This window comes from Mesoplodon mirus (assembly GCF_964341445.2).
Source record: "Mesoplodon mirus genome assembly, chromosome: 4".
Lineage (NCBI taxonomy): Eukaryota > Metazoa > Chordata > Mammalia > Artiodactyla > Ziphiidae > Mesoplodon > Mesoplodon mirus.
The window spans coordinates 56,309,066-56,331,720 of record NC_138979.1 but is presented as its reverse complement, the minus strand read 5'-3'; the positions used below and the strand labels follow the sequence as shown (position 1 = coordinate 56,331,720).

The 22,655-nt window shown below is 49.6% G+C and overlaps 1 protein-coding gene across 3 annotated transcripts in view; it reads left to right on the top strand.

Moving 5' to 3' along the window:
• The window catches only part of MEGF11 (multiple EGF like domains 11), a 236,521-nt gene that overhangs the window by 45,151 nt on the left and 168,715 nt on the right, over nt 1-22,655 (top strand). For all 3 annotated transcript variants that reach the window (XM_082617509.1, XM_082617508.1, XM_082617507.1), the window contains exon 4: nt 2,903-2,995. In XM_082617509.1, the coding sequence (XP_082473635.1) occupies nt 2,903-2,995 (93 nt within the window). The remainder of the gene's footprint in view (nt 1-2,902; nt 2,996-22,655) is intronic.

Sequence of the window (22,655 nt, the reverse complement as noted above, 5' to 3'; positions counted from 1 at the left end):
ACTGGGGTCAGAAAGAACTTAGGGGACCTCACGCTATAGGAGTGGGTGCTGTGTAAACCCCAGCCCTCTGTGGAGGGGCTGCCCACTGTGGGCTCCAGCAGAGCCTGCGGTAGGAGTCGGCCGCCCCTGCCCCACGGAGCATCATGGGTCCCACCTCCATTCCTCCTCAGGAGACTTGGCTCTCAGCACCCCTGTGCTGTCCCCTCCCCACCAGGTACACAAACACACAGTGGCCCAGTTGCCAGATATGGTCCTCTGAGCCTCAGATATTTGCTCTCGATATTTCATGCTTCAGACAACACTGTCTAAACAACCCCTATGAAATATGAATGGACTGAGGTTTTGACAAGCAAATAGCCCAGAGTACCAGAGTGATAAGGAGGGAAGGGGTACAACGAGGTCTGGAGGGACCATGGGGACAGCAACCACGTCCCTGAGTCAGGCCCAGGGACTCTGCATGTAGGGTCACCAGGAGTCTGGGTGCTGGATATAGGGTTGAGCTGGGGGAGGTGCTCAACAGACCGTCCTAGGGGTCCCTGGGGCCGTGGGGAGAGGCCAAGGGAAGAGGGAGGGTGGAGCTTGCTGAGAACCCCTGAATGCACCTCCCTTGCAGGTAGGGAGAGGGTGCAGGACACAGGCCAGGAGTTAGGTCTCTAGGGGCAGAGGACCAGAGTACCGGGTGGTCTTCGTCTTTTCTCCCTTGATCTTCTCCAAGCCCCTGCCCAGCCCCAGCCTGCAGGGCACCCACGCCTGCAGAGGACATGTTGACACAGTTCCTCTGGTTTGAGTCTTCTGGGCAGGGGAGGATGTCCAGCCTGGGCGAGGCATGAAGGCCCCATGTCTTGGGCTCCTCTCAACTCCCTCAGCCTTCGGAGGCCTCTGTCTCCAGGATCTTCCTCCTGCAGCTCCCTCCTCTCTGGCCAGAGGCCACAGGCTGTTCACAGGATCCCAAACACACAGGCCTCAGTTCCTCCATGTATAAAATGAAGCAGTTGGACGTGATTTTCTGTTAGGTGCCTTCCAGACCTGACACGCGGCAGCTTCACAGTCCACCGCCTGCCCTTGCCACCCCCAGCAGAGCCCCCAGGGATCAAGGTGCTGCTCTCTGCAGTCAGAAAGCAGCTGGAGGTGTCTGGGCTCCCCTGACAAGCTGATGGAAGGGTCTGCTGGAAGGCGGACCGGCCCAGCTGTGGAGCATACTGGGACCTCAGCCTAAGGGAAGGGGGAGCAGCTGAGGCCAGGGCTGGGCTGGGGAGCCGACGGAAGGATACCTAGTGTCCAGTGTACACTGGGGACATTGACCCATTTGAGCTTGTTTAGAAAGTCTGATGGGAGCAGGGGAAGCCAGGCAGCAGGGATGACCAGGTGGGCGTCTTGCTAGCAACTGGGTGAGCAGCTCATTGTGTCTCTAAGTGGAGGAGGTCACTGAGGTCAGGGTCCAGCCTGGTTCCCCAGTAAGAAGTGGGTTAGCTAGTAGGTCCCAGCTGCTCCCCAAAGCTCCAAGCGAGGGGCTGTCAAAGTCTTGAGCACAAACCAGACCTCTGCCCAAAAGCCACTTGTACAAATGAGAATGACTCAAGGGCCAGGGCTTCCCCCAGACACACCACATCCCAGGCTTGCAGAGGATGGGCTGTCTGCAGACCACTAACCAGTGGGGCATCTGAAAGGGCTCTTCGGGGCCTGCCTCGCCAGGAGGCCTAGACAAAGCTAAGGCAACAGCTTCAGGGTCAGTGTCTGTGTTTGGGAGGGGCCCAAGGTCCCCACACCCACCATAAAATGAACTCTGTTGTCTACCCTGACAGCACCCTCTCGCTGGGCATTCGGCCAAGCGGTGGACATGGAAGCAGGGTGGGTGTTAGGAAGTCAGTGGCAGCTCCTCCAAGCTCACCACTGGGGCCCACCTGTCCCCGCAGTGCAGGCCAGTTCCAGGCAGAGAGAAGGTCCCTAGTTGCTTGTCAGAAAAAAAGCACTTCATCTAGATCCCTTCTGAGCAATTGACAGGGTTGATGGTAGCCGCTGATTTCCCAAGCTTACAAAATTGGCAGGGGTGGCAAAGGGGGTTTCTGTAATCCCTCAATGATGGATTAGATGGTGGGACAGATCTCTCAGGAGCAATGGATGACCTTGAGAAAATGTGGGTGTCAAATGAAGAGAGAAATAATCTCCCTTCCTCAAACTGCTGCCAGTAAGCCTTCTCAGCACTGGGGTAGTTGATGGAAACTTCGCTGCCGTGTCCTCCCAACTCAGGAGGCTGCAGCATTTGACTGCGTGATAAGAAATTGCCAGGCGCTTTCTAATTACAATTATCATCCTCGTGGCTGTCTCTCTTAATTACTTTCTTATAATTAGCTGTTGCTTTTTCCTCAGCATTTGTGTACTTTGCAGATTTGCTGACATTTGAGAGCCCCAAAATAGGGACATTTGGGAAGGAGGGCAGGAAGGTGAGGAAAACAAGAGAGGAATGGATTCTTTTCAGGCAACCTGATAAATTTGGGGGCCTTTTCAGAAAGAAATTGGGGAAGCCAAAAGATAGGTCATTTTCTGAGCTGATGGGGAAAGAGAGCAGGAGTGAGCATGTAGGGACTGGGCTTTGTGGAACGTCTCCAAGTGTTCCACCTTGGAGGAAGTATTCTTGAAAAGCCACCAAGGCTGCCATTTTGTGGGCTTGGGTTTCATTTTAGGAAACAAGCCTGGGATGAAGCACACCCTTGTTGAATCCTTTGCAGAGTTAATTAAATAACTCGGGTCAGGAGCAGCTTGATTTTCCCAAAAACCAGTGATGCGTTCTGAGCATCCCTGGGCCCCAGGGAGTCTTTACAAAAGTGGATTGTGCTCCTTGACCAGATGGTTGGTTTTCACTCTCTGTTCCTGTTCTTCCTCCCCCTCTTCTGATCCCCTGCAGCCCTGTGTACAGAGGAGTGTGTGCACGGCCACTGTGTTTCTCCGGACACCTGCCACTGTGAGCCCGGCTGGGGAGGGCCCGACTGCTCCAGCGGTGAGTCTAAGGTCTTTGGGAGTTGAGCGGGGCCATGGCTCTGGCTGGGGAGGGGCCGTGCCGTGTGGATGCTGAGTTCTTTGTCCTGGCCTTGGGCTACCTAGCGAGTGTGGGCAGCGGGGAGGAAGCATACCTACCGGATGGTACTTGGGGCAGAGGGTTCTAGGGGTGTGAGGGTCATGGTTTGTGGCGGCCTGGAGGGGCATTGCATGTCGTGTGTATGGGGAATTGTGGGGTCATCTGTACGACTCTGGCTTTTGATGAAACACCTCCGGATAAGGTCTTTGAGGCTTGAAGTGAAATTGAGATGCCACCTAAGGGCGCAGACCCAGGAGGTCACTGTGGTCAAGGCCTGGTCTTCAGCTTTGCTGGTGCAAAGGCTCAGTGGGTGCTCACAGAGGCTCAGGGGACTTATTTATGAGACTGATGGGTACTGGGATGCCTCTGTGTCCCCCAAGGTAGGAGAATGGGATGCTTGTAGGACTGATCACTGTGTTCTTACATCTCTCTGGGTAGACTGTTCACATTCCCTGGGGAAGGCTCTCTGGTGAGCATGAGTGAGACAGATGTTCTTGGGACTGACAGAGTGACTCATAGCAGCACGGGCATCATCTCTCCTGTGGGGCTGGCCACCGAGTGGGCAGGGTACACTGGCAGCTCCTCGGGGAATTCTCTGCCAGGAGCCCAGCTGAAGGCAAATCCTTCTCCTTTGGCTCATTTCCCTTAAATACTCACAGATGAGCCTCTTTCCAGTGGCACATTTTGCAATCAATGGTTGGTTAATGTCATGGTCTTATTAGATTTCCAAGGAGATCTTGATTAATGTTAAAGCCCAATTTTCTTCCTGCTTTGAGCTGGGATAGTATCTTTTTGTGTGTGACTTGAGTAGGTAACATAGCTAAGCTGATCCAGTAGGGGTCTAACCCCCATCATTGACCCATCTTTGGGAGCCACCTCCCTCTTCCCCGTCCCATAGTGACTGCAATGGCCGTAACAACATGGAGAAGGAATGGTGGGTCCACATTGGCCCAATGTGGGGCTCTTGCCCTTTTCCAGTCTCTGCTGGGGTGGAAACTTCTAGTTATGGTCCTTTTTTTCCAAAGGCCTTGACTGGAGCCTCTTTGTCTACCCGGTACATGGGAACATACCAGCCAAAGCAAGCTATTGGATGTGGTTTTGTTTGGGCCTGGGTGGTTACCTGGCTTGGGGAGACCAGGATCTGTTTGGGGTGCTCCAGAGACTCTCTCCAATGTGTTGGGACCTCCAGTGACTGTGGTAGCCTCCTGCTTCCACCTGTTTCCCTGCTTTGAGGTAAGTCACACTGAGCAACAGGGCAGGGACTCCTCCAGACAATGAAAAGTACACCCGAGGAACACGTGAGTTAAAGGAATGTGTTCAAGCAGTCTTTCTGTGAACTCCAGGAAACATGCTGGCCGAAATGTTTGAGAGCTTTTCCCCACCTTGTCTGTGTTTTGTTTTGTGTGACTTTGCCTACAATGAATCTTTAATGGGGAACTATCTAACTTGGATTCTGTGAACGCTGCTGGGACAGGTCTGCTTGCTGTTGCCAGATTGTAATGTCAAGCTCAGTCTGTTGGAGGTTGAAACACAACCTGAGTCCCAGGAGTCCTGACCAGTGCAAGTGTGTTTGGTGCTCACTGTTTCTGGACTGTGATGACTGGGGGGCCTGGAGGGTTTTTCAGACAGAGTCTGTCTCTCAGGGTTTCCTTCCGGTCTAGTGAAAGAAGTGGAAGGGAGGCGGCCCTTGATCAATGGGAGTAGGGAGTATAGAGTAAATCTTGCCCCTGGAGTGTGTTTACCAAGCACATAGTCTTGCAACTTTACAGTATAAAACCGGGCTGCCCAATTTCCACTCCCAATTCAGTCATCAGACTTGGTGCTGAGCAACCCACAGTGTTTCTTCTTCAGTAAGTCCACCCTCATGGGTTGAAGAATCACCAGCTCTGCATCTACTCATGGGCATGTACTACTAAACCCTCAGAAAGTCCTAAAAGATAAGTTCCAACCCTCTTTTGAGAGGCGGCAGCATTGAATGAAGGGAATTCATAGATTCTCATCCTCAAAATCATCTGTCTCTAGCTTAAGGCCAGGGCTGGCTGATGGATCTCTATGGCCCTCCTTGCCATGTCTGAACTTTCTCCCAAGGAGCTCAGTGAACAAGGCCACAGACTGTGTGTGGGAAGAAGATCATCTTAGAGCAGTTGATAATAGCCATTGAGACCGCACAGAAGAAACCAGAGTCCCCTTCCATGGGGTCAGGCCTTCAGGTATTAGAAGACAATGATCACTTCCCCCCCACACTCAATTTTTATTCTCCAAGCTCCTTTGTTTCTCACCTGACATGGTCTGAACTGCCTTCCCCATCTAGTTTCTCTCCATTGGCTATGGCCTTTGTTCCTTTTAAACAGTCATTCCTAGATCTGACCACAGATGCAGGCTTGTATGGAAAAATAACAATAGAGCTAAGTACTCTCTATTGAATTTTCCTGTGCACTAGGACTTTATTCATCTTCTCATTTACTCTTCACAACAACCCTATGATGTGGGAATTAGCCCCATTTTACAGGTGAGGAAGTTGAAGCACAGAGGGGTTAAAGAACTTCCAAAAGGCCCACAGCTAGTAAATGATGAAACTGGGACTGTTGATCAAGTGAAAACCTAGGTCCTAAGCCTGAACACATAATTATTATGTTCTCCTTCCTTCTGAATGCTCAACCTCTGTTAATACAACCTGAGGTTGAAATAGCTTTTGATGAGAAAACCTAGTTGCTCACAGGGGAAGGAAGGATCTGATTGAAAGATGTGGCCCTGAGATATTGTCATGGAGACAGATGAATCAGCCAGGGGACACAAATTGTGATTATGTTTACTCCAAGCAATTTGACACTGTTTGCTATTGTGCCATTGGACCCCTGTCTGCCTGCATGTACTCTGTGGGGCCTGTGTCCATGGAGATGGGTATGCTGATGAGCACAATGTGTATCTCTGGAGATTTCTGAATGGGATCTGTCATTTGCATGTCTAGACATGTGACATCCTTGCAGGGAAGCTTTGATTTTTGTTTAATCAAAAGCATCATTCTTGTTGGTGTTTTCTTCTGATTCTAAAATCGTACCTGTTCATGTTATAAAGGAAGTTCAAACTGCACCAGAAGTATAGACAAAAAGTTAAACCCACACACCCAGCGATAACCAATTCTGGCATTTGGGTGCTTGCCTTTCCTTATCTCTCGACACATTTGTTCTTAGAGTTAGATCTGGACACAACTTCTATTACTTAGATCAAATGTATGTGCTATTCTGTAACTTGTTTTTTTAATTCAACTGTATGTCATACACTCGTTTCCTTGTCAATAAACATGAATCTCCCTTAAAATTTTTAATGGCCTTATAGAATTACATTCTATGGATTACTAAAAGTGTTTAACCAGTCTCTTGCTGATGGACTTTTAGGCTGTTTCTGATTTTTCACTCTATTAGGCCCACTGTCCTTTATCAAAGATCCTTGTGGCCTGTTGGTTTCAAAATTTAGATTTTTTCAGAGTTCAGGAAGGTATATGGTGACTATATCATATGTGACATATGCCTCCAGTGGGGTTTGGTCAGCACCTTGGGATGAAACATAGCAATATTTCTGAAGTGACATATAACTGATCACATCTAGTGATATATAGAAGATATTTAACCACAAATCAGTTCCACAAAGATTTTGCCTCTAAATGAATTTTGGAGAATTAAAAAATAATTCCTTTGGACTCTAGAGATTTTTGGGTTGTTGACATGTGAATAAGGGATTGTGGTCCTGTGTAAAAATGCTGCAGTGATTCTTCTCGTGCATGTATCTTTGCGCACATGTCCCAGTTTCTTCTTAGGATAAGTTCCTGGAAGTGGCAGGGAGGATTATAAAGATCCATCATCCTACTGCCTGCCCCTGCCCTGCCCTTTGTGGCTGCCAAGGGATTTATGACTTTGATAGACATGAAGGGGACAAATCCAATAGTAGGATGGGGTGGGGAACTTTTCATTATTTTATAGACTTATAACCCCGTAGCCTAATTTCTTGAAGGCCTGGACGAATTTCTTTCTGCTCCATAAAGGAAGTGAGGTGATGCTGATTTGCCTGGTGGGTAGACATGTCAGCTATCGTGGATAATGCCAAGATATTAGATGGACCAATATGGGGAAATGGAGTGGCTGCATGCTTGGTCATAAACCTCCATCTTATATAATAATGAAGAGTAAAAAGATGAAATGTCAGTTTATACTGAATAAAGACGACAGAGTGACTTTTATTCAACTGCACTAATCTCAGAAGTGGAGATGAAAAGAAAAAAAAGTTTTGCTATACTGAATATCTAGCTTTTTAAAGTAATTAGGAATAGTAAAGCACTGACAATGATTGAGATAGAAACATTATTCATAAGTTTTATTTCCACACTGGGCAATGGTCCAGTGTATTTCATTTATGAGGTTTCAGCTCTAAGGAGAAGGACGTGAGCCAATTCCTAAATTAAATATGCCCTGTTAACTTTTATAAATGATACCCAAGAATCAACTTGGAAATTTCAGCCTTCATTGTATTATTTAATTACTGTAGTTCTTGGGTCCCGCTTCTCTGGTCCTCTGCCTCCCTCCCATGGTGATTTGCAGTTTGGGTTCTGGCCTATAGAATGGCATTTTGGTTTTGGTCTCAGGCCTCCCCCGAGGGCTGGGGTAGGCATGGAGAGAATCCCTCCCATTTCTCCATAGTCTCCCACATTCTTAGATTCCACTGAACTGGTTTTATCCATGCGAACAGAGTGTGGGAGAGTAAAAGTCCGCTCCACAGCCTCCTACTATTTGTTGACACTGTCCCCCCTACCCACACCCCAGCCCTCCAGGCCTGATGCTCAGCACAAGACAGGACTGCGGAGCAGGCCTGAGTAATGAATGCAGCAGGAACCAATTTGGGCCACCACCAAGAGTAGCTTCTGCCCAGTCAAATGTGTCCTTATCTTGAATGGTGTGTGGGACCCCTGGCTGACTTGGCTTTCAGCTATCCTTGCAGATTAAAATAAAACATTTACCAGCTCAGAAATATGCTTATACTCCTAGCCTAGCCAGGGACCGTCTAGGTCAGTCCTTTTCAAACCATGATATATGTTTGCTAGAGATTTGTGGTGTGTGTGTGTGTGTGTGTGTGTGTGTGTGTGTGAAAACATACGTAACAGAAAATTTAAAGTGTACAGTTCTGTGGCAGTAAGGACATTCACACTGCTGTGCGGCGACCGTCATTATCATCCATGTCCAGTGCTTCTTCATCTTCCCCAACCGAAACTCTATACCCATTAAACATTAACTCCCCATTCCCCACTCCCGCAACCACCGTTGTAGTTTCTGTCTCTAAAAATTTGACTACTCTAGGTACCACATATAAGAGGGATCATACAACATCTGTCCTTTTGTGACTGGCTTATTTCACTTAGCATAATGTCTTCAAGTTTCATCCATATTGTGGCATGTGTCAGAACTTCCTTGCTTTCTGAAGCTGAATAATATTCCATTGTATGTACATATTATACTATATTTTGTTTACCCATTCACCCATCAACGGACACTTGGGTTGCTTCTACCTCGACTACTGTGAATAATGCTGCTATGAACATGGGTGCACAAATATCTCTTCAAATTCCCGCTTTCACTTCTTTTGCATGTATATCCAGAAGTGGATTTCTGGAGCATGTGGTAATTCTATGTTTAATTTTTTGAGGAATCACCATACCGTTTTCCACAGAGTCTACATCATTTTACATTCCTATCAGCAAGGCACAGGGTTCAAATTTCTCTTCATCCTTGTCAACGCTTGTTAATTTCTATTTTTATTTTTTATAATTGTCATCCTAATAGGTGTGAAGTGGCATCTCATTGTGGTTTTGGTTTGCTTTTCCCTAATCATTAATGATGTTGAGTCTACTTTCATGTGCTTTAGTGACCATTTGTGTATCTCCTTTGGAGAAATGTCCATTCGAGTCATCTGTCCATTTTTTTTTTCAACTGGGCTGTCTTGGTGTTGGTGCTAAATTGTAGGTGTTCTTTATATTTTCTGGGTGTTAATCCCTTATCAGATATGTGATTTGAAAACATTTTCTCCTATACCGTGGGTTGCCTTTTCACTCTGTTAAGTGTCCTTTGATGCACAAAACTTTTAAATTTTGATGAAATCCACTTTATCTATTTTTTGTTGCCTGTGCCTTTGGTGTCATATCCAAGAAATTATTGCCAAATCCAGTGTCATGAAGCTTTCCCCCTATGTTTTTGTCTAAAAGTCTTATAGTTTTAGCTCATGGAATTAGGTTTTTGATCCTTTTTTTTTTTTTTTGTGGTACGCGGGCCTCTCACTGTTGTGGCCTCTCCCGTTGCGGAGCACAGGCTCCAGACGCGCAGGCTCAACAGCCATGGCTCACGGGCCCAGCCGCTCCGCGGCATGTGGGATCTTCCCAGATCGGGGCACAAACCCATGTTCCCTGCATCGGCAGGCGGACTCTCAACCACTGCGCCACCAGGGAAGCCCTTTGATCCATTTTGAGTTAATTTTTGCATATGGTATAAGGTAGGAGTCCAACTTCAGTTTTTCTGCATGTGGATATCAAGTTTTCCCAGCACCATTTGTTGGGAAGACTTTTGCTAATGATTCGTGAAGCTATAGAGTTAAAATTTTGCACCATGTAATGGCACATTAGTTACCTGAGAAGTGATTTAAACTTTGCTCCTTAGATTAAAACAAATACAGAGGGCTTCCCTGGTGGCTCAGTGATTAAGAATCTGCCTGCCAATGCAGGGGACACGGGTTCGTGCCCCAGTCCGGGAAGATCCCACATGCCGCGGAGCAGCTGGGCCCGTGAGCCATGGCCGCTGAGCCTGCGCGTCTGGAGCCTGTGCTCCGCAACGGGAAAGACCACAACAGTGAGAGGCCCGCGTATCGCAAAATAAATAAATAAATAAAATTTAAAAATATAACAAATACAGACTTGTTATAGAATTGAATGCAGAATTGGCATTTATTTTTTAAAAAATGTGATCACATGAGCCTTTGGTGGACCTTTTGGGGCCATGCTGCTAGGCATCCCTGGAGACAAGGTTATTTTAGGTGTGAATATTGAGAAGCAGTGGGAAAGGCAGAAAGACCGTAACGTGATTTAGATCTCTCAGGGCTGATGACTGTTTACAAGATGGTTTATAGAGGGATCAGTGTTTCAAGCCCTTTTCCTACCGTATTCTTGGGGACTCTTCCTTCCAGGGTGCTAGGCTGTCTGCAATACCCCCAGAGTCCACCTCTGTGCTCCTAGGCTCTGGAATGGCATAAGAGCTCTGATCCAGCCCACAATACCTCGTCTTGCGGGGGTCTCAGAGTCTCTGTGTCTTTCCACAATGCTCAGTGCTGTCCTACCAGGCTGGGAGTCATATGTCCCCCATATTGCTGGGGCTTGGGCATCCTGTTTTCCTGCGGCTCTCTTCACATATATGAAAGCATATGTCCACATAGTCCTGGAACGGAGTGCTAGGAAGTATAGTCTGGATCCCAGGACCTAATTTCTGGTCATGGAGAGCTCATGATTTAACTTGAAACCCTTGAAGCAGGAGCTGGGAGGGACCTCAGAAATTGTCTGATCTACTTTTTCCATTTTATAGATGGGCAAACTGAGGCCTAGAGAAGGGAAACTACTTGCCTGAGGTTACCCAGGGAGGTAGTGGCAGAGCTGTAACTTGATCCTGGGTGTCCTGACTCCCGTGCCTTTTGTCTCTCGCCAGCTGCTCTGGGAGTTAAAGGCTGGAGTTGCCTTAGAGGCAGATGGGTTTCATTACACCAAAGCAAATGGGTCAAGTTATTTGACAGACTCGGTGCAGGTGACCTAAAGATTCGGACCCTCCTGAATCCTTCTCTGCCCAGGTTCAAAGGCCAGACTCATGACTGCAGGTCAGGCCAGGGCACTGATGTCAGTGATTTCCAGAGGGGTCGACCCTGCCATCTGCCTGGCTTAAAAGTACATTAGGGGGAGGGTCCCATTCTCAGGGACCCCCGGGCACACTTCTCACTGACAAACATGGAGACGTGACAGTCTGGAGGCAAAGGACGTAGGGGCAAAGCAGAGGTATAGGGTGTGGGCCAAGGCTCTTGCCTCTGTCCTGGGGCAGATGAAGGGGTCCAAAAGGAGATGGGCAAGGCTGGGTGGGGAGTCAGTGGACTTGTCCACACTGGTCTGCTGGGAAGGGCCATTGCCAAGACTTTGGGACTCCTTCCCAGCAAGAGAGCACGGAGACCGAGCCTGAGTAAGGAGAGCTTACGAGAGAGGGTCAGAGAGGAACAAGAGGGGGCCACACGGTCTGAGGAGGAAGGTGAATAGATTCCTGCTCCTACCATGTACAGATGCTTCACATAGATGATCCATTTACTCTGCCAGCAGCCTTCCATGTGTGTTACCTCCATTTCTCAAATGAAGAAATTGAAGCTCAGGGAAGTATAACTCCTGCTATTCACTCAGCTATCAAGCATCAGCTCTGGGATCAGAACCCAGCACTTGTGTTCCTCCCACAGCTTCATGCTGCCTCTGAAGGGATGAAGCCAGCTTCGGGTCCCACCTCTGCCTGGGTGACCCTAGCTAAGTCCTTCCCTCTCTCTGAGCCTCAGGTTTCTCATCTATAACATGGGAAGGTCAGCATGGATATTCCAGGTCTAAAATCCCACGATGCCATGTTTCTGGAAAGCTAAAATCCAGCATCATCTCCCTTAATCAAGGGCCCTCGTGACCTTCCTGATGCTGACCTCTGGGGGAGGGAGTCTGCTGTCCCCACCACCCCACTCCCTCCCACGCACAGACCTCCTGTGATTCTCTCTTCTTTCCAGGACCTGAAAAAGGGGTGGGGCGGGACAGCCATGGGTGGGGACAGTGACTCACACCCTTGCCTCCCCCAGGTGGGGACGCCTGGGGAGCCCTGGCTGCCTCATCTGGGAGGAGGCACGGAGGGGCATCCTGCCAACTGGGAGGCCGCAGCTCACTCGTGGTTGGCTCACTACACCAAGGCAGCTGTCAAGGTTAAAGCAACTTCAGATGAATCGCTACAAAGCAATCGCACTTGCTGTTCCTCGCGTGCTGCTCTGCCCAGCCCGCGGCCCTCGCAGAACCACCTGGGCTGCCTCCTGCTGGCATCTGGTGCACCTCCCCGGGATGCGGGTGCTCCGTGTCAGCGCGCACGCTGGGGCACAGTCACCGTGACGGGGACACAAGGGAGCTGTGGACACGGCAGCAAATGCTTTTTCAAGGTCTGTGCGGAAGAGGAGCTGCTCTTCACCCCAGAATTCTAATTTTGAACAAAAACGTATTCAGTAGCCAGGGCTAGCAGTTCCAGTGGCTCTGCGTTCTCTGTCCCTTGAGTTCCATTTAAGGCACATTTATTGAGCACTGCGCAGAGGCCCACGCTGCTGGGGGTCCAGGGCTGAAGGGGGGCATTAGGAATGAGGAGGGCGTGGCCCCCATCCTTGGGGACCTTCGAACAGAAGCCAGAGCCACCAGTACAGATAAGAGGGAGGAGAAGGTGTCGGTAGAGAGAAGGCTCTGGCTTTGATGGGAGGGGGACCTGGCTGGCTCAGGAAAGCCATCGTGGGAGGAAGGAGGAACCAGATGTGTGCTATACCCATTTTAGAGGAAGAGACTGAGGCACAGAGAGGTTAAGTGATGGCCCAAGGTGCCACAGCTGGTGAGCATCAGAGCTGGGTCGTCAGGCTCTTTCCACAGGCCATGCTGGGGTAGGGGGCAAGGTGAGAAGTGTGAGCGCCAGCTCAGTTGGGAGCAGCCTGTGATAGAGGCTGAAAGAGACCTTGAAGAGGGTTAAGAGACGTAAACCCAGCCCCATCCCGTGTCCTGGGGGCTGGGGGCTGCAGGGGAAGGGCAGCACCAAGGTAGATCCGCTGGCCTCTCTATCTCTCTGTCCTCGACTCTCGCCTCCCCCCAGCCCCTGCCTCCCTCTTGTTGAGACGTCCCAGCCTTGGCTATGCTCTGGAAGCCGGTGAAGAGGTTTGTTTCCCCCGCTTCCAGAGTTTGTTTCTTCCAAAAGTGCCTCCCAGGAGACATGGGAAATGAGAGGGAGCAGATGCCAGGGGTGCCCTGCCCTCACGGGGGCCCAGACCAGTGTGAGGATGAGGCTGGGCAGGGGGCAGCCGGTGGAGACCCCAGACCACCCTCCTTCCACCCTTGGACCGGGGCGTTCTCTTGTGATGCCCACCAGGAAAGGAGGGGAGACCTGCTGAGAGCCCCCTTCCCAGGTCCAAGGGAGGCAGGTCATGGGGCAGAAGGGGGCGTGGGGCCACTGCTTCTCCCACTGCTTGAGAGAGGGCAGCCTCTCAGGGTGTCACCCCTTCTCCATCTGCCTGTCAGACCAGGGGAGATAATGGGACCAGTCCCATCTGAGCAGGGTCAGGGGTCAGGCAAAGCCCTGGCACACGTGGCCTTTATTGTACCTGAAAAAGCCAGAGGCTGGATAGCCTAGAGTCCGTGTGTGAGCTGCGTGTTCAGGGGGCGCTGTCGTAGCGGGGAGGAGGAAGGTACATTCTGCCTAACCCAGCTCTGGCCATCTGGCTCCCTGAGAACAAAATGAATAAATAAATGACATGCAGTGAGTCTCAAGGACTGGGAGGGAGGAGGGTGGGAGAACCTGCCTAGAACGTGACAAAAGCAGAACAGAGGGGCAGCAGCCAAGCTGGCACCATCGTGCGGTCCTGGCAGGCAGCGCTGCCGCCCCTCCGGACCCCGCTTGGGCATGAAAAGGATGCTGTGCAACACTCCCCATGATACACACGCACGTGCACGCGTACACACACGGCCTGCGCTTCCAGGCTGGGCATGTGGGCTGGGTCTCCATGGGAAACACAGTTCCTGGGGGGAAGGGAAGCACAAACTGCTCCCAGCCGCGCCCAGCAGCCTGGAGGACCGGCCTGGACCTCTGACAGGGAGGGGGAGGGAGGGGGTGCATCTTCTTTGGAGCCAGAGGGCTGGCTGATGGCAGGTCCCGCTCTCTGAGACCCCTGCCCCCAAGGACTTCGAGTTCCTCCCAGTCAGTCCAGAACTGCTGTGTGCTGGGCACCATGCTGGGGATGGACACGATGACCTCATTTCCTCCTCCCTCCACCCCGTGAAGTGGGGATTATGACACCTGTTTTGCGATGGAGGAAGCCGAGGTCCAGAGAGGGTTAACCATTCTCTGAGGTCACCCAGCTGCTCCTAAGTGTGTGCTCTCTTCGCTCGGGCATATTTCTACCGGAATTCGGAGGTGTGGAGGAGATGGCTTTTGAGGCTGAACGGGAGAGAGGTCTGGGCTGTGCTCCTGCTTAGATTCTCTCCTAACTTCTATCCAGCACTTACTACACACACCGTCCTATTCGTTATTATTTATGATTACTATTTCCATCTTTCAGATGAGGAAACTGAGGCTCAGGGAGGTTAAGTACCTGGCCCAGAGGCACACAGCGAGTAAGTGACAGAGCCAGGATTCAAACCCAGGCAGTCAGTCTCTGGAGACCATACTCACGACTCTGGTTAACGCTTCTTTCCTGGGTTCTCTGCCTTCCCTCTCCAGTCCCTCCCACACTTCGGACCCTCTGCCTGTCAGGAAGTGCCCAACTCCTTGGCCAGGCCTTCAGGGCCCCTCTGGGTCTGATGCCTGACAAACTTTCAGCCTTATCTCCCCCACCCCCCTCCCTCTTCCCCTCTCTCAGTTTTCCTTTATCCACTGACCCATTGCTCTTCTGCCTTCAAAGCCCAGTTCAGATGCCACCTCTGCTATGGCACTTCCTGATTCCCACAGGAAGTATATGTACTTGACTGCATATGTATGGCCATTGTGGTCCGCGCCATCCTAGACGTTTATTGTTTGATTGCGTGTTTGCTATCCTCCCAGCCCCCAGCCCCTGAGACCTCTCTGTGGCAGGGTCCAGGTCTTCCTTGTCACTGTGACCCCGGGGCCCTGCACACTGCAGTTACAGGTGCGCCCTCAGCACAGTGCTGAGTGGGATCCAGTGGATTTGCTCTCCCATTTTGTCATGTTTTTGTTCTTTTAGATGATGCTCTAGTGGAGGTACTTGCACCAAGGAAGAGTGGGGCTCTGGGTTGGATGTTTGGGAGAATTCAAAGCCATGTCCCTTGATCTTCCAAATCTTCTCACCTATCCATGCTGCTCAGGCACATGCCCCCAAGGATTGCAATGGGAGACCAGGAGTTGGATTGGTCCTTCAGAGGAAGCAGAGATCACAGCTAGCTGGAAAAGTGGGAAAAATGCCAAGAAGGCCATGGAACCAGAGCTCAAAGAAGGATGAGATTTGAAGTTTCAATAGTCCAGTATGGAAAGAGAGGGCATTCCAGGCACAGACCCCCAGAAACAAGGGTACTGAATAGTGAGCAGGTCCGTGTGGCTAAAGCAGAGGGTGCCTAGTATGGAGAGTGGGAGCCAGGCTGCACCCGGAGGCCAGGCCAGGTGGTGTGGTGCCCTTATCAGCAGCCCGATGAGCTTGGACACGAGTCCATGGACCATGGGGAGCCCCTGAAGGCTCACTTTGCATCAACAGAGTCTGTATTGTGGAGTGGTGGAGCAACTTTTAAACTCTTTCTTAACTAACCTGTGACCAGGTCTGGTAAGGGAACAGAGGGCATGCTGGAGGCTCTGACCTGCCCCTCCAGTCCTGGCTAGTCCCTCCAGGCCAGCTGGGCCATGCTCTCCTTCCCCTGTCCCTGACTTGAGGCAACTGAAGCAGGCTATCTAGGCATTGCATGGAAGCAGATTGGATGGGGGGACAGGGCAGGGGAGAGACCGCCGTGACTAAGAGTTGGTGAATGGATCTGGGCAGGGGCTGACCCACAGAGGCCAGGTTAGATATATTGATACGCTTCTGCCTTCCTGGCCAGAGCAGGGGAGGCAGATGTGATAGCCAGTGGGATGTCCAGGAGAAGCACCTAGAACAGCCTTACTGGCTCCCAGGACCTCTGACTCCCAGCCTGCTTCTCAGGGGCACCCTTGCCCTCCCATCCTCCAGGCCTCAGACACCAGTGGGGCCCCAAGGCAGGCGGCAACTGCCCAAAAGTGCTGCAGCAGCAAAGGCTGTGGCAGAACTGGGGAATCTGTCACCCTCTAATAAGGAAAGCCTGTTCTGGCAGCCTGGGTAATAGGCCTCCAATTGAATAATTAATAAAGTTATAAAAATATGTCTACTCTATGGCCAGAATAATTCAGCCCAATTAGAAGCAATTGTTGCTTGCATTTAATGCCACCCATTTTTCCTTGTGAACAGCTCTTAGCGCCCAGATAGGATTTGTAGGTTCGGCTGCCTACTTGAGGGGTTCTATTAAGACCAAACTCTCCCCTAGGGCTTCTTTCAGTTGAGGAATATCCATCTTTCCATCCATCTATTCATGCCTCTCTCCAACCATGTATCAATTTGTCCATCTGTCTATCCATCATTCCATCTGTCCATTCATCTATTCATCCCTTCATCCATTCCTCCATCCATCTGCCCATCTACACATGCCTCCATTTATTCATTCATCCATCTATCCATCTACCCATTCATTCAGCAGATAATTCTTGAGCCCCTTCCATGTGCCAGACACAGTTCTAGGTCCTGGGCATGTGGAGATGAGTAAGACCCTGCCTCTGCTCCAAGGAGCTCCCAGCCCAGGCAAGTGAACCTTTGAGTGATGCAAGCTGTCATTCCTGTTTCTCTTCAGAGGTCCTGCTGAATATGATTTTTGTCCTTCATCTCTTCTCATGTATCTCAGATAGAGAGAGAGATAGATAGATAGATAGATAGATAGATAGATAGATAGATATTTAGAGTTACAACCAGCTTGAGTTAGGTAATAAGTTCTTTCCCAAGATGGTCCAGATTATTCCCCTACGTTTGAGAGTTTAAGGATCTTCTGGCTTCAAAATACCCATGCTCTGGGTCCCAACCTTTTATCAGGTGGAGGTCAGGGGATGTGGGATCCAGCTCTGCCCTGGCCCCTGCATTCACTGGCCTGGGTAAGACATTTACTTTTTATGGTTCCGTCTGTAAAATATGAAGAATCACTGTGCCATTGTGAGCTCACAGGGGTGACAGGAGTCAAGATGCTTGGGGTCACCTGTTGGAGACCCAAGTTTGCTTCCTGGAACACTGAGCATAAGTTGAATTCTGAGTTAAATGAACTCATACTTTATAGGCATCCATGGGAAGTCCTTCCATAAATCCAACCCTCTTTTTTTTTTTTTTTAATAAATTTATTTATTTAGTTAGTTAGTTTTAGCTGCGTTGGGTCTTCGTTGCTGCGCACAGGCTTTCTCTAGTTGCTGCGAGCTAGGGCTACTCTTCGTTGCAGTGCGCAGGCTTCTCATTGCAGTGACTTCTCTTTGCTGCGGAGCACGGACTCTAGGCGCGCGGGCTTCAGTAGTTGTGGCGTGTGGGCTCAGTAATTGTGGCTCGCAGGCTCTAGAGTGCAGGCTCAGTAGTTGTGGCACACGGGCTTAGTTGCTCTGTGCATGTGGGATCTTCCTGGACCAGGGTTCAAACCCGTGTCCTCTGCATTGGCAGGCAGATTCTTAACCACTGCGCCACCAGGGAAGTCCCAAGCCAACGCTCTTTTTGTGGTGAAGATGCCCTCTTTCTGATTTCTCTGCCTGTACATTGGGACTTTTCTTATAGTATAGCAAAACCATGACTCAATTCACTAAGTCTCCACAGAACCCTTGTTGTAAGCCCAGCACTGTGCTAGATGAATCTGATAGAATTATCTAGTCAGTTATATTATGGTCATCAATCATTTATTAGGGGCCTGCTTTATTCAGGGCTCTGGAGATGCAGAAAGACCCAAGCTTTCACCCTGCCCTAGAGTTGCCCTCTCTGATATGGGTTCCCTTTTGCCTCTTTGTGAATCAGGATATCAGAGCTGGCAAAACAAAGTGAAAAGGCAAGGTATAGCCTGGGAGAAGTCATTCACAGCACATGTCATCCATAAAGGATTAGTATCCAGAATATTTTTTTTAATCCTACAAATCAGTAAGAACAACCATTCAAACACTGGCAATAATATAAACGTGCACTTCACAGGAGAAGGATATTTTGATGGGCAATAAATATATGAAAAGATGTTCACCTCACTGGTAATCAAGGAAATGCAAATTAAAACTAAAAGATGCTGCCTTGTCACACCCAACAAATTGGGGAAAATCAATTTTTGATAATACCAAGTGTTAGTAGGGATACACGCAAATGTGGACACATATGCTGCTGGTGAGTGTGTGAATTGGCAGCACCATTTCAGGGAACAATTTGGTAATTTTAAATAAAACTAAAGCCAACCCCATCATACCACGTTTCTCAAGCATTTTTTTTTCTACCACAACCTATTGTGTCCCAGTACATACACACGTACACACTGATATTTTAAATCTCTTCTATTTAACTTGTTAAAATGGTAGTTGTGGCCCTTTGTATTGATTTCATGACTTTCTTCTGGGTTACAACCTATGATTTGAAAAACTCTACTCCAGAGAACCTCTCCAACATGTGCATCCGTGCATCACTGTTTGTAATGGTGAAAAGCTGCACGTAACCTAGAGGTCCCTCAAGGGGGAAATGAATAAACTCTAATATATTTACACAATGGGATCTCCACAGCAGTTAAAAGGAACAAACTAGTGCTATACATGTCCAGTCAGATGAGTGTCAAATATATAACACTGAGTGAAAAAGGCACGTTGCAGAGGGCTACATACATACCATATGATATAATTTATATAAAGTTTTAAAACATGCAAAATAATGAATATGTTATTTATGGGTACATTCAGATGTAGTAAAAACATTAAAACAGACACGTCCGTGATAAATACCAAAGTCAGGCTACGCCCAGGGAGGGAGGTGAAAGGGATATAGGGAGTGATGCGTGAGGCGTCTCAGCTGTGTAGTGTTTTATTCTGAAATAAAAATATCTGCAGCCAAAATGGGGGAAATTAAGATTTGTCTGATGAATATACTGTTTTAATTCTTTCTACATTTTAAAATATGCTTGAAATATTCCACATGCAAAACAAAAGGCTTCTCCACCTGTCCAGCACCCAAGTTCATATGAAGAAAAAAATGTGTTAGTTCATGTTAAACTTACTTGCTCATTTCAATTTGGTTCACTAAATGTTTATGGAACACCTCCTTGTGGGTCTGACATTGCCAGGTGTGAGGTGTGGAATAGGCAGGAAGGTGGGGTGGATATTACAAGCGAAAATTTGGGGGTCAGCAAGGGCCTAGGCTGCCCTCCCATCTCGGCCATAAAGACGAGGTTAACACACATGCCACAAAATGGGGCCCAAAGGTTAAAGCCTGTGTCTTCCTGGGGAATCAGGGAGGTCTCCCTGGAGGAGGTGAAGACTGAGATAGGCCTTGAAGGATAGACAGGGATTGAGTGGCAAGACATTCAGGAAAGGAAAGGAACCTTGAGTTCCAGAAAGCTCTGGGTCTGCATGAGAAAGAAGAGGTGACAGGGCAGCTCAGGCTTCTGAACAGGTGTGCTGCAGCTCAAATAGCGAAGTGCACCCCTGATGGCAGCGCCCAGCAGGAAGTAGACACATGGAGTGGAGAGGTAGGTCTAATTCATCACGGGGGCTGAGGCGGGCCAGGGTCCTGGAGGCTGCCGGAAACTGGAGACAGCTTGCCTGCTACAGAAAGGCGCTGCTGCTCAGGCCCAGCCCACTGCATTGGGGCTGGGCATCCTCCAACGAGGGCCCTAGCAGGGAAGAGGGGGATAAAGCTCTGCTGAGATCCCAGACTTCAAATTTATTTTGAAGTCTGGGATCTCAGCAGAGCAAATTTATTTGACCAGCTCTCAATAAATTTCTCACGCCAGAGGCCTTACTATCCATCTCCGGTGGACTGCACAGGAAGTGTCTGTCTTTGATGGCTTGGAGACATGTCCGCATGTCTTGCCAGGAGGCAAGCCCCTAAATCGTCCTCTGACTTGCTCTCCTCCTAGTAAATCTGAATAGTTTAAGATAACTCCCTCCAACCTTGAGGCTGGTGCCAACTCTGTGTCATCCATCAGACCTGGCCGATTTCTTATTAAAGTTCTGCTGTTCCCTTGGAAAAGTCGCCACCTTAAATCAAAGGGCTGATAGGACAGAGGAGAGACAGAGGAGCTGGAGTTGGTGGGGCGACGGCAGGTCAGGAAGCTTAGGTCCTAGTCCTACTGCTGGGGCAAGAGGGAGACCTTCCCGGGCCCTGGCTCTGCAGCTTGCCCCGGGGTCTAAGGACAAGTTGTCTAAGCCCTGCGTGGCTTGAAAAGGCTGCCCAGGGAGTAGCTCAGAGGTGAACACCGTCCAACAATTCTCCCAAGAGCCAGCAGGGAGCTGGCTCAGGGGAAGCGGACTTAATAGGCACTGATCACATTCACCCCTCATTCATTCACTCACTTAGTACAGTTCACTGATATAACACATCTGTGTTGGATGCCTGCTACTGTGTGCCTGTTCTCGGTGCTGGAGAGACAGCGGTAAGCGAGACAGTATGTGCCTTCCTAGAGCTTACCTTCTAGAGAGGGAGATGATGAGCAGCACAGAAATAAATACAGTAATTCCAGATGTTGGTATGAGGAAAATAAAACAGCAGTGAGTTAGAGTGAGGGAGGTGGGGTGGGCCGGGAGGCCTCCCTGAGGAGGGGACGTTTGAGCCAAGTCCTGAATAAGAAAAATCAAAGACTGGAGGGTTCTTGTGTGGGTCAACCTTGACTCATGGCCTCTTTTTGACTCAGAAGAGCAGAATTTCCTTTATGCATGGAAGACAATTGCTAAGCCAGGCTTTGTTGAGGATTTATAAATGGATTGCAAGTGCCCGCCCACACAGGTGCCTTCAGTCTAGTAGCTGTGATGGTACAACCAGCCCAGGAACTCCAGGGCTGGGTGCTTGGGACCTCAACGTTAGGCTGAAAGCTCAGAGAAGGCGCAGGTCCCTTCCAGCTGGGATGAGCAGAGGAGGGCACCCGGAGGCCAGAGCAGGTGCAGGGAGTCATCTGGCAGGACTCAGGCTCTGTGAATGGTGCTGGGCCCTGATTGTGCTCCTTGATTCCCTTGGGTGCTGGTTCTGGGTGGGCGCATGTGTCCTACTAATTACCCAAGTGAGCGGAGTTGATTCTTGGAGTGTAAGGAATGCAGATGACATATGTTGCCTCATCAGCAAAAGAATTACCGGCAGGGAGGAACTCAGAGTTGGAGCCTTTCTTTAAATAATTGGCATCAGGATGAGTGGCATGGATTGTTTTTTCCCTACTATTGCTGCCGCCAAAGGAAATCACTGAGGTTTCCCCTCACTTCTGCATTACATGTCTCCCATCTCTGGGTCACAGCCATGACTGGGAAGCAGGAGCCCTGGATGGTCCAGATCACGGGAGATGACAGGTATCCGATGCAGCTTCGAGGCTTCTCTGGGGCGAGCATAACCCACACAGGCAGGTCTGCTGTTGAAATGGGCAACTCTCTTTCGTGAGTTGATAACATTTGCTCAGCAAATAAAGATTAGCAGGACAGACCTCTCTGCGTTTGCTCTGAGCTCTAAATGTCTCCCAACATCAGTCACAGCCTCAGAGTCCAGAGGACAACCAAGAAACGCAGTGACTTGCCATGCAGTTTGGAAGCTGATTGGCTGATGGCTTCAAAGGCCAGCACTGTATCTCACTGTGGGAACTCCCAGAGAGGAGGCCCTGGACTAAGCCCTGGGGAGACAAGGTAGAAAGAGGCAGCCCTTATCCTTAAGGAATATAGGATCTAGTAGACAGGCAGGTGAATCAGCGTGTGACAGTGTTGTAGGGGCTTCCTTATGCCTGTGTACAGGGCAGGAGAGGACAGTGATGAGGGAGGGGCAATTCCATAAGGTGGACCTTGGGTGGCGTTTTTATCTCCCCTTCTCTGTGCCCATGCAGCGCTTGGCACAGAATAGAACAAGCAAGGTGACACACCATGGCTACTTTATACCAAAGAGATGCCACAGCTGAAATGAGTGACAGCTGTCTTTTCCTAATTCTTGGAGGGGGGAGGGGAGAGGATCAAGCTAATGCATGGTTTTCTCTCAGTGTTATGTTTTTCTTTTTAAAATCTTCCCAAAGCCCCTGGTTTCTACAGCTGCTTGACTACATAAAAATCCAGAGAAGGGGATGGAACATTGTTAAGCTCCTACTGTGTGGCAGGTTCTGGGCTGGGCGCTCACAGACATGGGTCTCATTTAATCCTCCTGACAGCCTTGCAAATTATTCTCACTCTATAGGATGAGGGAACCGAGAGGCGGAGTTGTCAAGGCCTCCCAGCTGCTGGGGGAGAGAGGCAGATTGATTTGAAAAGAGCGTGCCTGTGTAAGATGATGTTCATCTTAGCCCAGAATGATCTAGTTAGCTCTGCAGCAACTTCATAAATGGTGTTCTACAAAGACACCCAACCTCCAGAGCCAGGCTCTTTTTAGATACAAGGTTATAAGCCTCTGAAACAACGTTGACACCATTTTTGCTCGCTCAGTGGTAATCCCCTAACACTTCGTGTTGTTCTTTTCCCGCCCAAGTGGACCACGTTGTCACATCAGATGCCCACTGCCCAGCCAGGGCGGGTGT